At 36.1% G+C, this 14,976-nt stretch overlaps 2 protein-coding genes and 1 pseudogene across 3 annotated transcripts; 1 reads left to right on the top strand and 2 right to left on the bottom strand.

The window, feature by feature from the left end:
* Nucleotides 1–3,377: 3,377 nt before the first annotated feature.
* LOC125253343 (sialidase-3-like) lies at nt 3,378–6,172 on the bottom strand. Of its 2 annotated transcripts, none has more exons than XM_048167279.1 (3): nt 6,055–6,172; nt 5,368–5,616; nt 3,378–5,021 (listed from the first exon to the last, which is right to left on the bottom strand). In XM_048167279.1, exons 1-3 carry the CDS (start codon nt 6,106–6,108, stop codon nt 4,113–4,115), a joined length of 1,212 nt encoding a protein of 403 aa, XP_048023236.1. In that variant the 5' UTR covers nt 6,109–6,172; the 3' UTR covers nt 3,378–4,112. The 2 variants fall into 2 exon arrangements, with proteins under 2 accessions (XP_048023236.1, XP_048023238.1); XM_048167281.1 differs by lacking the exon at nt 6,055–6,172 and adding an exon at nt 5,715–5,787.
* A 1,689-nt stretch (nt 6,173–7,861) lies between these two features.
* Nucleotides 7,862–10,297, bottom strand: LOC125253331 (annotated as a pseudogene).
* On the top strand, nt 10,264–14,955 carry LOC125252275 (X-ray radiation resistance-associated protein 1-like). Its single transcript, XM_048165464.1, has 13 exons — nt 10,264–10,403; nt 10,513–10,629; nt 11,004–11,158; nt 11,271–11,342; nt 12,395–12,407; nt 12,622–12,719; nt 12,829–12,977; nt 13,224–13,331; nt 13,975–14,120; nt 14,220–14,266; nt 14,391–14,525; nt 14,632–14,725; nt 14,822–14,955. Exons 2-13 carry the CDS (start codon nt 10,536–10,538, stop codon nt 14,953–14,955), a joined length of 1,245 nt encoding a protein of 414 aa, XP_048021421.1. The 5' UTR covers nt 10,264–10,403; nt 10,513–10,535.
* Nucleotides 14,956–14,976: the final 21 nt, after the last annotated feature.

Raw genomic sequence — 14,976 nt, 5'->3', positions numbered from 1 at the left:
TCTTCTGCGGCAGCACTAAATTCAACCTATGAGCGTAACAATGCACAAAAAGTGCATGTAAGCATTGCACTTTCACACGGGCCCTCACACCCCCTCGCTGCCCACTCATACAACTTGCGCTGTCATATGTTTGACAAATTAAATTTGCCTCTGCGTTGTACTTCTGAATTACTTTCATTAACACTTCAGAAAGTGATTCGGCGTCTCTGTCTGCACTAACATCGTGGAAATCTTTCACAAATAGCGCCTACTGACATTCACATAACACAGAATGACTGACAGCTGGCATTGTAGTGTCATCTGCTTGAATGGCAAAGAAATCAGTTGACTGAATTTCTTGATCTATTTCATTATTTACAACAGTGGCTATACTCTCAATTATGTCATTTTGAATTCATTTTGAAGTACCTTTGAAAATGGTTGATGTTTTCAGATGCTCTGCAAGTGCTGGGTCAAACTCTGAAAAGGTTTCTAAAAGTTGTACAAAATTCCCCTTGTTTTTACTTTTAGCAGACTCATCAAGACCACGAAATGTGTGTTCTTGTTGGCCCAAATACAGAACAGCAATGATCAGTATGCGTTAAAGATCACGGTTTTTCCGCAAACTGCCCGTTGTGTCGCTGTGCCCCAATGGCAGCGGCCTGGCTGAGTGCCTCATCGATTCTCACCCGCCCGAACAGCTTCAGTTTAAGAGCAGATATATGGCTCCTAGACTTTGCATGTCTTTCCGTAGCTCTTGCTAAATTCGTATATATATGTAAATATATATTTGACTGATATGTTGATTTTTGTTTATTTTTCTCCCTTTTCCTTGTGTAATCAGATCATTGGTTCTGTGTCTGTAAGTATTCTATTTGTCACACATTCTCAGTTTTTGCATTATCTCAGTTTCTTTGCACCATACAACTGTATTTTCATGAACATTTTGCTTATGTTATCTGTTAATATTTTGAGTATTACATTTTTAAAATGAGATTATCCTCATCCACTTAACAAATACTGAATTTGTCAGTACAGTGGTGTCATATGTAGCCTACATTCTCAGATGTTATTGTACATAGAATCCCAAATAAAAGTTTTAAACTGGGTTTTGACCATTAGAAAGAAAAAAAAACCCTGAAAAAACTGGAGAAAAAAAATCAGTACTGCAGGTTTCTTGCCTTGGAGGCATGTCTATAACAAATGTATGCTAATGTCACACTGTACAAGTTGTTTTAATTAAGAATTAAGTATGTATAATGAAGGTTTTATGTCCCACTTGAACTTTCTTACCTACAGCTAATGTGCTTGGTTTAGGCATATTTTGCCGTAAAGGGGAAGTCAAGAGACACTGAGGCTGTGAAGATGGACATATGTGTGACACCTATGCTGCAAGGAAATAATTACCTTTTGTTATTTTTTTTAGCAGCTCAGCCCTCATTTCAGCTCTTTTGGGAAGAAAGTTGATGGAGGTGATGTTGTAATTTTTGCACGGTTCTCCACTATGGCCAACAGGACATGTGCAGAGCTCCAAATCCATGTCCACTGTATAGGTGTGCTCTGATGTGGAGGAGTGAAATGAAGACATAAAATACAGATATATTAGATGTTTCTCAATTCTAAGAATTCAAAGACTAGACTGCTGAACTAGCATTAAAGAACAAACTTGGAAGGACACAAAACACATCTTTGTAAGAATTGAGATGCAATGATCTTGTTGCTCAACTAACCGTCCCAGCACATTTTAAGGGACAACACCACTGTTACGGACAGAGGGACCAGAGACACAGATAAAACATAGATGGGTGTTTATTGACAACAGCAAGGTGAATACAGTGATGCAGGTAAGTGAAACAAGTGATATGAACTCTGCAGAGAGGTAACTGGTGATGATACTGTCCTTTATCTTACAGGAACGTGGATCTTGGAAGGATGGGTGATCGTCGATGGAGTGAACACACGTAGGAGGTAAGTAGACACACAAAGACAATGAAGCACGGAGACTGAGGAAACACGCTGGAGTGGAACAGGTAGGAAGCTTTGGGGTCTTGGAGATCAAACACAATAAAACCATGCACATTATAATGCTAGTAAAAGTGTGAATACAAGGAAACGAACCATTTGCATTTCTCTCAGCCATGGTGCCTTCATCTTTGCTGATCTGAGTCTTGAGTAGATGACGTCACTTGAGGGAGGCGTGGCCAGGCCTGCTGAACACGCCCCACATCAAAACAGTGCCATAAAGAGAAACGCACAGTAAAGTGAAGTGCAGAGGGAAAACGGTATCGCAAGCACAAGCTTGCCTGAAACGCAGAATAAAAGGAGCGTTGCAAATTAATAGGTGTGACCATGGAAAATATGTTGCAGACATAAAATAGGATCATTGATTTTTGCAATTAATTATATCTTTATTTTCTTTTGAAATTCTTTATTTTTGTTTGCAAAACAACTTTTTGCTCAATACTTTATTTTCCTTTGCAGTACTTCTTTTGCAACGATATGTGGCTTTAAATTGACTCCATAGTCTTGCCCCCTATGAACATTAAGATCTTGGGATTAACATCTTTAGTGTTCCACTATCCTGCTGCACAGCAGTAATCATACAAGACTCCAGACAATGCCTTCACTATGCTTTCATCACGGCCGGGATGATCTCAGACCAGTTTCAGAGAAAATCCCACCGGCAAAAGAATACAACAGTTGTTATAGAATAGACGCATGGCAAAGGTGACATGATTAATTTCATAATTTTTCTACAATGTGATGGGTTCTTCTTATGTAAAATTCAGCAAACCCTTTTGTTACTACGTACCCATGTAGAAGGCGACGTTCTCAGAACCTTGCGCAATGTTCCCTAAAATTTCTCTAAAGGTGACGAAAATTCCAAACCTTTCCAGAACATTACGGAGGTTCCTAAAATGTCCTCTTTTGGTAATGAAAGTGCTGCAGTTCAGGTTCCTTATATGACTAGGGGGACGTTCCATTTTGGTTATTTTATGGTCACGAGAGAGCGTTACATAGAGGACATTTGGGAAGTTAACAGAACGTCTTATAGAGATAGTCCCCTAAACATTCCCAGAACGTCTTGAATGTTCCCTGAAGGTCCACCAAATAATGTCCCCCAAACCTTAAAAGAACTCCACATCAATAAGGGCTGTGTTGGATAAAAAAAAAAATAATAAAAAAAAAGAAGCTCTACTTGATTTTTTGTTCTATTCTGTAACTGTTACATTTCAATCAACTACATGTCATATGGCTATCATCCAGCAAATATCTGGGGATCTTCCAAGTTACTGCCCATCCATAGTGATTTGACTCTCTAATAGCTACAGATGAATTCCATCCACTGGGACCCTTATGGACACTCAACTATGACAGATACCAACAAGAGGCATGCAAGGGTTGCATTCACTTTTATTTATTTCACAAGTTTGCAAAACAGATTTGTCATGCTGTCCAAGATAGAGGGTTTTAGACTCAACTCAAGCACTAATAAAGGACTACTTAAAATAAGTTTGTAACAACTAAAGAGAAATAAAGCATAAGATGAGGTGACAGAGGGTTGGAGGAAGAACTGTCATGAGTAGTGAGGAAAGCAGCTGGCTAAGTAGTTTTGCAAAAGAAAAATACTGACATGAGCAACAAAAATGGAATAATGACACAAAACTGCTTTGCATAATTATTTATGGATATTTTTGGCTAGATGACAATACATCAGAAAGTATTTTGATGACCTGCACTACTGTTGGAATTGGTAAGTCGCTTATGCTCACCAAAACAGCAATTATTTGATAAAAAAACAGTAAAAACAGTAATATCTGTGAAATCTTATTATAATTTAAAATAACTGTTCTCCATTTTAATAATTTATTCCTGTGAAGGCAAAGCTGATTTTTCATCAGCCATAGCTGTCCTCAGTGTCATATTTATTATTATTAGCAATGTTGAAAACAGTTGTGCTGTTTGACCTACTGACCTTTTGAACTGCAATGTATGATCTTCATATTTTGAAATGATTATTATTCATTTTGTGAGTACTTGTCCATTTATTTTTTAGCATTATTTTAATCATTTGCAAACTAAAAGAAAATTACTTTTTTGTTTTCTTTGCAGTCTCATTCAGCGCCCTTGGCCTAAATAATGTCACAGAGTTTAAAAAGGACAAAGGCTATCCCTTCAACCTCACTTCTCTCTCCACATTCCATGAGACAGGCAAAGTGTTTTCCATCCCCACACTGAGCCAGATCTGAGTATCCACTTGGACCATCATGGATGATTAATTTACAATCCTCCCATCCAGAGGCATCCCACGGGGTTTTATTCAAGTAGACGCCAAGGCACGTTCTCTTGCTTGGATTGGTTGGATGGCAATAGAGTAGCCATGTTTTTTCAGGCGCTTGATCAGGGGCAAAACTAAACACACTTCCTTGGCAACCATGTCCGGTCTCCGTCAGCTTATGTGCAGATGAAGGCTTTTCAAAAGCTTCTCCGTTACTCTCACTTAGAGCCTCAAATCTGTAGCCAGATGTACTTCGAGCATTGCAGTACAGTGTACTGTTACCTTCGTCGTCTATGATCTCAGCCATCTGACACTCACAAGACTCACCATCCATACGTTTTCCTGCTTGCCAAGTGGTTCCTTTATCATCACTGTAGAATGTGAATGCATGTGATGTGGGCTTACAGTTGAGTGAGTGGCAAGGATATACATAGGCTGGGATAATCAGTCTCCCGCTCTTCATTTGAACACCATGTCCTGGTCCAACAGCAAAGGTGGCCCAGTCCTTCACCTGCTCACCGATCACATCTGCTGTCAAATCTGTAATATGGCTCCAGGTTTTGCCAGTGTCCTTACTGGTTATGTAACAAAGTCGTGCCTGATTCTTATTTTTATGTATTTGTTTGTGTTCAGAAACCCCAACAGGAACAGTGATGAAAAACAGAAAGAGGGTCTTGGAATCTCTCTCATAGACCGGACATGGATTCATGCTGCGGTGGTTTGGTTGACAAGCTGAAGAGAGCAACTCATGATCACCATTCCACTGAAAATATAATTATAAAATAATAATAATAAACATTATAATGATAGTATTCAGTTTTTATTAAAAATGTGTGCAAATCTTGTATTAAAATGCAAAGATTGTGCTCATTATATGCCACTCACCAAATAAATGGACATGAAATATTGATTTGAGTTGAAATTATTTTATAATTATACCTGTATGTTACCTTGAAACATCCACTAAGAAAAAAAGTGTACATTAAAATGTACAAAACATGTGGTGTAGCAACATTGCAAGATTATTACAGGCCTAATATTAATACTGAAGCTCGAGAGAACTATGTACAAGACTAAATAGTAATGTAAATATTAATACAAAGTCTCACCTCAACTCTTCCATCCTTCCATATTCCTTTTCTCATCACAAGGACATCTGCATCTGTGTCATCTGCAGTTTTCCGCTTTTCAGCAAAAGCAAGGAAGGTTTGATTGTCACTATTATAGAAGAGAGCTGGAATTCTGTATGTCACCTGCTTTCTTTCAGAGTTTTGTTGCTCCTGTTTGAATAGTGTTGTTACTGGAAATGGCCTTGATTTGCTTCCTGGTTGTGTTTTGTCCATTATTAAATTTAAGTCCTAGAAATAGAATAAGCAGTTTTATATTAGCACATATGTAGTTAGGTCTTATAGAGTTAGGCTTTAATGAAGGAGTGCATCGAATATTTTTGCTGTACCCTGTCCTTCCTTCATTTGGCTATTCTTTCCATATCCATAGAGAGACTAAATTGTGCAACGTGTGTATTTCCCGTTACTTGGATCAAATTACAAGCAGTTAAATCACAATGCCACGAAGCACATGCACAACAAATAATTTAAGTAAATGATAACAACATGAAAGCAAAAGTAACGGTTCGATGCTTGCCGTCTTGAGGCGAAAGTTACTTTTAGCAAAACTTTCTCCCGTTGTTTTTCGAGGACTATCTGTAGCTGTCTTTTAAAGCCTACATATGCCAGAACTACATAGCAACGTGACGCAAGTTAATATGATACCGCATGAATGAACTTCATACTCACAGAAATGCTCTTTTCTGCTACACAAGTGAAAGTAGAACTGACTAGGCTACCCATTTACTGCTACCCGAAACCAAACTTGATCTTACACACGCTGGGTCTTTTTTTTTTTTTTAATGCGACAGTAAAACGCGTAATACAACATTTAACAATCCCTATCCGTGTGCTTAAATGTTTATTGATACAAATATCCAGACTATTTAGTTGTGCTTAAGTGTTTATTTATAAAAATATCCAGTTTTTCAGTTTACTGTACAAGGTCATGGTAACAGGAGGACTGACAACTTAAGATCGCCCCCTACTGACATATCTAACAAAATATATGATGAAATGTTAAAATTGAGACTTTTCTTTAAGAGTTCAAATCCTGAAATGATACTGAATAATGCACACACGCTGGGAGGAAGACAACTTAAAATCGTTTTAATATTATATATTAGTACAATATAATGTCCATCTTGATTAAAATCATAATCACACTAAAATTATCCATATTATTTCTTAATGTTGTAGTCAAGACCACCTAGACCAAGACAAGTCCAACACTTTGGGGGGTTGAGACCAAGACGAGACCAAGACCAAGTCAAGTCGAGACTGAGTCCAGACCAAGACAAGACTAGCATTCCTCAAATTCATCTGAAAGATCCACATTTACTGAGTTTTTTCTTTTCAATAATTTTTATTTTTAATCAATAATTACAATTAGAATAATATGACACTATATAGAGCTGTCACCAATCAGTTGAAATCACTGCAATAAAATTCATCTTTACACTGCAGAGGTGGAGCACAAGTTGCATCTGAATTGGTACAATTACAAATGCATAAATGATGTTGAGATTAATGTTAAAAAATAAAATTTTGTTTATTGAACATTTGTAAAAAAAAAAAAAAAAAAAAAAAAAATCAATATCACGTTTCCAATTGTGCTCATATTTCGTGAAGCATCCCTCTTTCTTGTGATTTAAAGGGTTAATTCACCCAAAAATGAAAATAGTGTCATTAATTACTCACCCTCATGTCATTCTACACCCGTAAGACCTTCGTTCATCTTCGGAACACAAATTAAGATATTTTTGATAAAATCCGATGACTAAAGTGAGGCCTCTATTGAGAGCAAAACACACCGAACCTCTCAAGATCCATAAAGGTACTAAAGACATATTTAAAACAGTTCATGTGACTACAGTGGTTCAACCTTAATATTATAAAGCGATGAGAATGCTTTTTGTACGCCAAAAAAAAAAAAAAAAACGACTTTTCAACAATATCTATTAATGGGCGATTTCAAAACACTGCTTCGAATCTTTAGTTTCGAATCAGTGGTTCAGAGTGCCAAAGTCATGTGATTTCAGCAGTTTGGCATGTGTGTGTTTAAGTATATCAATCACCTGTTTTTATTGTCCAAGCATAATTAGTATTTTAACTTTAGCATGCAGTTATGCAGTCATTTCAGTGAATGCTCTCAAAGGGTTATGACATACAAATGAGCAGTGACCACCTTTAAGTCCTACAACTAAGGTCAATAGGCATATAATAGGCATATGTCTTATATTACAAAAAATAAATACAAGGTAAAGCATGTCTTACATGTATCAAGCCAGTGCCAATAAAGGCATAATTCAATTATCACAATAACAGCTTAATTTGTTATATCAGGACAGTTTCATGATTTCAAGAGCTGCTGGGATTCACCTCAGATAAATTTATCTGAATTCAAAATACTGCTATTTTCTCACCTGTTTTTTGTAACCTTGCAGAAAAATCTAAATCTAACCCAGAAGCAAATGTAAAAAGATCCCATAGGAAGTCCTAATAAAGTTCATTTACTCTTTCATCATTTCAAGTGCACAATACATCGCTGAGCTTGAATTCTACAAAGGCTATCTCTTCAATCTCACTTTTTTCTCCACACTCCATGAGGCAGGCAAATCGCTCCTCACACTGCGTCAAGTCCGAGTATCCACTGGGGACCCTTATGGATGATCCATGGTCGGCTCCAACCAGAAGAACTCAAGGGTGATTTATTCAAGTAAACTCCAAGATCCCTCCTTTTCTTTTTATTAGTTGGATGAGAGTAGAGTAACCAAGTTTTTGTGTCTGACTGCGTCAAGCAATCACTTGGTTTCTTCTCCTCTTCCTCCGACAGCTCGGGCAGAGGGAAGCTCAACACGCTACCCTTGGCAGCCGTGATGGGGCTCCACCAGTTTCTTTGCAACATGAGGATTGTCAAAAGCTGCTCCGCTGCTTTCACTTAAAGCCTCTACTCTATGGCCACGTGTACTACGGGCATTGCAGTACAAATGACTCCGATCAGCATGGTCTATGATCTCAGCCATTTCACATTCACAGGATTTCATTTGGATTTTCCCGCCCATCTGCCAGGTGACACCACAATCATCACTATAGAATGATAAAGCATGAGACCTGACTATGAGTGGAAAATGAAAGGGAAAACACCTACAGTGTATGTAATAAGCATAAGCTGGAATGATTAGTCTTCCGCTTTTCATCTGAATCCCATGTCCTGGTCCAACTGCAAAAGTAGCCCAGTTGCAAATCTCATCTCCGATAACACTATCTGTTAAATCTGTTAACTTGCTCCAGTTCTGGCCATAGTCTGTACTAGTAATGTAACACAGCCGGGCTTGGTTCCTACCCGTAGCAATCTGGTGATACTCTGTGGTTTCACCCGATATGCAGACAAAGAACAAATAGATGGTTTTGGATTTCCTCTCATAGACTGGACAAGGATTCATAGTGCGATGATTTTTCAAACAGGCAGAAGATAGTGTCTGAACAGGAGACCACTGCAAACAATGACAATTCATTAACTTGCATATATTGAATGATAAACATACATTATTGTTCAAACGTTTGGGCTTGGTAAGATTTTTCTTATGTTTTAAAAAGAAGTCTCTTATGCTAACCTAGGCAGCAATTATTTGATCAAAAAAATATAGTAAAACAGTAATATTGTGAAATATTATTACAATATAAAATAACTTCTATTTGAATATATTTTAAAATGCAATTTATTCCTGTGATGGCAAAGCTGAATTCTCAGCAGCCATGAATCCAGTCTTCAGTGTCACATAATTCTCATTCTAATATGCTGATTTATTGGTCAAGAAACATTTCTTCTTATTAATATCAATGTTGAAAACAGTTGTGATGCTTAAAATATTGATATATTTTTCTCAGGATTCTTTGATGAATAAAAAGGCAAAAGTACAGCATTTATTTGAAATAAAATATCTTTTAATAATGTAAAAGTCTTTACTGTCACTTTTAAATGTTTTAATACGTCCTTGCTGACTGAAAGCAATTTATTTACTGCCCCCAATAAAAAAAATCTTACTGACCCCAATTTTTTTTTTATCAGTAGAGTATATTATTAAATATAAATACATTTATACATATAATATACTGTATATGAAAAATGTAATTACTTGAAGGGATCCATTTTGCAGTGAGCCTCTCCTCATGACCAACACTTCTGCATCACTGTCACGTGGAGATTTGCGCTTTTCAGCAAAGGCAAGGAAAGTCTGACCATCACTGATGTAGATAAGAGCAGGAATTCTGTATGTTTTACCATCCTTCTGTTGGAATAAAGCTGTTCGTGCAGGGAGAGCTTGCTGGAGTTTGGGGTAGCTTTTTGACGCCATGCTGTCAATCATCCCTAGGCAAACAAACATATAGGAATATATGACACGTTGTAATGCAGTAGACTTTGAACTTTCTGGCATGTGCGTGCACAAATATCTAGAAACGTTTTGTTTTTGAGACGTCTTGAGAAAATACTGGTCCTGCTGAACGGGAAATATTAAGTCAAGGTTCAGTGGTTACTTACATATGCATAGTTAAATCAAACGATACAACGTCAAACCCTATTATTAAAAATATTAAGGCGAAAACGGACCATACATACAATCTATACAGTTCGCCTTCCATATATTGCATCTCATTAGCAATCCGTTGGAATTTACAGTATTGTGTGAGGAAGCTCCCCGTCTCCAGCTTCCTCCACTGCGGACAGCCGGTCTAGGTCTAGGTCTAGAGAGGAAAGAGGAAACTAATGCATTGTGGGACATGTAGTTCCGAACCATCAAGCACGCTGTAACTTATTCCAGTCACTTGTATTCATTCAGCGGGCTCTTGAATAACTTTTGTTCTATCAATTTACGATTTTCAACTTGTATTCATTGAGTTAAAATCTCAACAGAGTCAGTAAACGCTTTAAGAGCACTACATTTCCCATATCGCTTAACTACGGTTGCTAAGATACCATCCAAGGCAGACTTCATGTATTGTTTATTCGGTATGGATCCCAGTGGCTCCGAGTTAACGTAAGTTACGTTTTTAGAGTTACTAAATAGTACTTAATCTTAACGTTTCTGGTTAACTGTTTGTTTGGTCTGTATTTTGTTGCGTAATTGTTCACAACTTGTTGTCTAGGAGATAACAGCTCGCTGAAAGAGATGACAGGATTGGGGATTTACAAATTTGACAATGGAGAAAGTTACCCTTCAAATTGTTTCCCAATAAGATCATATTTTCATCCAAGAAACGAAGGTGATTATTATTCCTGTGATGGCAAAGCTGAATATTTCATCACTCATTACAGTCTTCAATGTCACATGATACTTTAGAAATCATCCTAATATTCTGATTTGGTGCTCAAGAAACATTTCTTATTAGCTTTATTTTTTTTTAGGATTCTTTGATGAATAGTAAGTTCAAAAGAATAGCATTTATTTGAAATAGAAATTATTTTAACAACTGTCATTTTTTATTTTATCAATTTAATGCGCCCTTGCTGAGTAAAAGTATTAATTTATTTTAAAAACTCTTACTGGCTATGGTGGCAAACATGCCTCTGAACTCTTAGCATTTAAAATAAATAGTTGTATTTATTAAACAGTGCACTGTGATATTTATTTTTAAAGGGGCAGGACACTGGCTCGTAGCACACAGAAATACATTGGAAGAGGAAATATCAAAAAGGAAAAATGTTTCAGGATCATGTTTTGAAGTGAACTCTGGGAAGCATGAAAAGGGAAGACCAGCGAGTGCAAGCAACACTTTAGATGCTCAACTTTTAGTAAGAATGCTTTAAGAATTAGTAACTGTTTGCTATTAATTCACTCTTTGGTCACACTGTGACACTGATGTTCAATATCTCTCACTGAACACACACTTCCACTATACTTCAGATTAAACTGCATTGTGTGGATAAGCCCTCCGACCTCTGTTCTGTTAACATCAGTGGCCAGCATTTGCAAACGGTAAACCCTGTATAAAACACATTATTCAAAGTTTATTTGTTAGTTTAAAGGGTTAGTTCACCCAAAAATGAAAATTCTGTCATTTATTACTTACCCTCATGCCATTTCACACTGTAAGACCTTCGTTAATCTTCGGAACACAAATTAAGATATTTTAGTTGAAATCCGATGGCTCTGTGAGGCCTCCATAGGGAGCAATGACACTTCCTCTCTCAAGATCCATAAAGGTACTAAAAACATATTTAAATCGGTTCATGTGAGTACAGTGGTTCAATGTTATTATTATAAAGCGACGAGAATATTTTTGGTGTTGCAAAAAAACAAAATAAGGACTTATTTAGTGATGGCCGATTTCAAAACACTGCTTCATGAAGCTTCGGATCATAAATGAATCAGTGTATCGAATCTGCTGTTCGGAGTGCCATAGTCATGTGATTTCAGCCGTTGGCAGTGTGACACGCAATCTGAATCATGATTCGATACACTGATTCATTTATGCTCCAAATCTTTCTGAAGCAGTGTTTTGAAATCGGCCATCACTAAATAAGTCGTTATTTTGTTTTTTTTGGTGCACCAAAAATATTCTTGTCGCTTTATAATATTAATATTGAACCACTGTACTCACATGAACCAATTTAAATATGTTTTTAGTACCTTTATGGATCTTGGGAGAGGAAGTGTCATTGCCTCCCTATGGACGAAGGTCTTACGGGTGTGGAACGGCATGGGGTAAGTAATTAATGACAGAATTTTCATTTTCGGGTGAACTAACCCTTTAAGCCAGTGGTTCTTAACCAGGGTGCCTCAGGAAACTTCCAACAGAGCATCAATGACAATGAATTGAATTGAAATGTTTAAAATAAGAAATAAACAAGCTTTAAAATAACCTGAAACAACTTAAATTTTAGATATTAACTTGGATATTGGATATTATTATCTATGGGTATTATTGTGGACAGTAGAGGGCCTTGGAGTCAAAAAGTTTGAGAACCAATGGTTTAAGCCACATCTGTCATTATTTCACAGAAGGACTTTTCTTTTTTTTTTAACAGGTGAAACTTGAAGGTTTGGAACAATTTGATAACATTGCTTACATAAATGCCTCCGATAACCATTTAACTTTAGGTAATAATTTTTTTCTTTTATAAAATATATATATATATATATATATATATATATATATATATATATAATATATATATATATATATATATTTGACTATATATACACACACAGTATAGTTTATTTAGTTTAGTTTATTTTTTTTTTTCCCCCATAGAATCTTTTGGCAGGTTTCCTGCACTGAGGGAATTGGACCTGTCACTGAACAGCCTCCATAACTTTGAGATTCATGCTGAAGAATTCCAGAGATTGGAGGTGAGTTTGCTTAAGGTTGTGATCATATTCTGCTCTTAAATGATTAAAGCAGATGTCACTGAGAATATTGTGATGATCAAAAAACTTGACATTATTTTTTTCCCCACAGGTTTTGGATTTATCTTTTAATAACATAACAGGAGAAAGTATATTAAATCTAGGCCTGTTAGCACATTTAAAAGTGCTCCATCTAACTGGAAACCAACTGCAGATGCTTCCACTTAATATGGCTGGACCTTCTACCTGCCCTGGAGAAAAGTAAATGTTTACTACTTTAGTTTCTTTAAAGACTTTATCTAAGCAGCATATGTTCTTATAAATGCTTTGCTTAGCCTTTATTTTAAAAGCTTTACCATTAGTCACGACTTGCGAGTGACTTTTAGCCTAAATTTATAAACACATAGAATCCATAGTTCCTGAGTTTTGTAAAAGAACTACACACAAAGATTCAGCTTAGTTTTTAATGTTTAAAATGACCCTATCATAACTTTTTTCCTTTCTTAGGAGCACACAAGAGGGTTCCTTGCAATTTCAAAAACTAGAAGTATTGATGCTTGATGACAACAAATTATCATCTCCAGGAGTGTTTATGAGTCTTGCTAACTTACAAAGGTTAGTAAGCTGTTTCTAGAGTAATATGTGGCATAACTCTGGAGATTCTGAAGTTTTCAAATGAATTCATTTCATCCAAGCAAGACAGATCATTTAACTAGTCCTGCATTACATTTGGCAGGTGATTAGGGAATGTAGTAGAATCATATTTATTTATTTTCTGAAAACAATAATTTGCCAAAATAGCAATATTATTTTGCAAAAATCATCATACCACCCAGCATTTGATACTTTTATTCTCTTACAAGAATAAAATTTCAATAATCCTAATTTTCTAAACAAAATGTGCACTCATTACAATCAGTTATTAGTAACATTCGGTAGTCTATCTTATCAGTCTAGTTTATTTCATTTTTCTTGGTGGAGACTGACCCCTTGAGGCACAGCCACAAAAATGTTCTTTTAGAATTTTAAACGAAACAGTGCTGTAGCACAAGAAATTACCCGTGTTGTAAACATTAATGTGTTTAAGTGATTAGAGGGCTCTGTTTTGATTTTAAATTATAAACGTGTTAACTAATAAATAAGGAAAATGCAAAATGACGATGCTCACGTTTGACATTTTATTGTTTAGGAACCATTTAAGTGATTTTCACTTTCTCTTTTAAATGAGTTTTTCTTACTTTACTTTTTGTGCGTTTAGGCTCCGTCATCTAAACCTACAAGGAAATTATATCTCAGGAGTACCATTCTTAGAACAAATGGCAACATTACAAGATGACCAGACAGGCATTATTCCACAGAGCATCGGACAGAGCATAAGCCTGATGAATGACAAGAGGATAAAGTGTTAGTATATTTATATAATAATAATAATAATAATAAAAGCATTTTAGGTTGGAAAACAAATTGTTTGTATGTTAATTTTTTCCTTTCTTTGCCAAATAGTCTCTGAAATCACTATGAGCCAGCAAAAACCAGAAAAAACATTGGAAGTAGGATTGGAAGTCTCCTGTTTATATATATATATATATATATATATATATATATTTTTTTTTTTTTTTCAGTTTATCATGGGTATTCATCAGCATTTTATAATGTAACCTGTATATCCAATAGGAGGACCAAGCATATCATGAAATGCATTCTGGTTCCTTAAAATACTATGATGATCAGAGAAAGGAGGATAGAGGCTCTTTGGATCTCTGTCTGCCTTTTCCAGAACTTCGTCATCTGAATTTGGCCAACAATGAGGTCTGTGTATTTTCTACTGGTTAAAAAAGCATTTGATTTTCTACAAACATAGACAGCTGAATAAAGTCATTGACAGCAGAGCTATTTGCCACTTTTTCCCCTCTAGATAGCTGAGGAAGAGGCATTGTTGCCTGTGGCATTGTTTCCAAAGCTCAATGAGCTTGTTATTCACTCAAACCCCTTGACAACACAGAGAAGTGGTAAGCTCACACATCCTCAAGTAGGCTCATTGCTATGGTGTTAAATGAACTAAATCTTACACAATGCACATCTTCTATCTGTGTTTTTCAATACAGGCGACCCACCAATGCTGACCTGTTTTCTTCAGGACAAGCTGGGTATTGAGATAACACGAAAAAAGACAACGGATCGCATTAAGCGACATATTAAACTCCCTGTCAATTCTAAAAGAAAGGTGTCACAAATTTAGAAGTTTGTATTTTGTACTTAA

This window comes from Megalobrama amblycephala, linkage group LG18 (assembly GCF_018812025.1).
Source record: "Megalobrama amblycephala isolate DHTTF-2021 linkage group LG18, ASM1881202v1, whole genome shotgun sequence".
Taxonomy (NCBI): Eukaryota; Metazoa; Chordata; class Actinopteri; order Cypriniformes; family Xenocyprididae; genus Megalobrama; species Megalobrama amblycephala.
The sequence above is the reverse complement of the archived record's forward strand: the minus strand, read 5'-3'. Positions and strand labels throughout refer to the sequence as shown.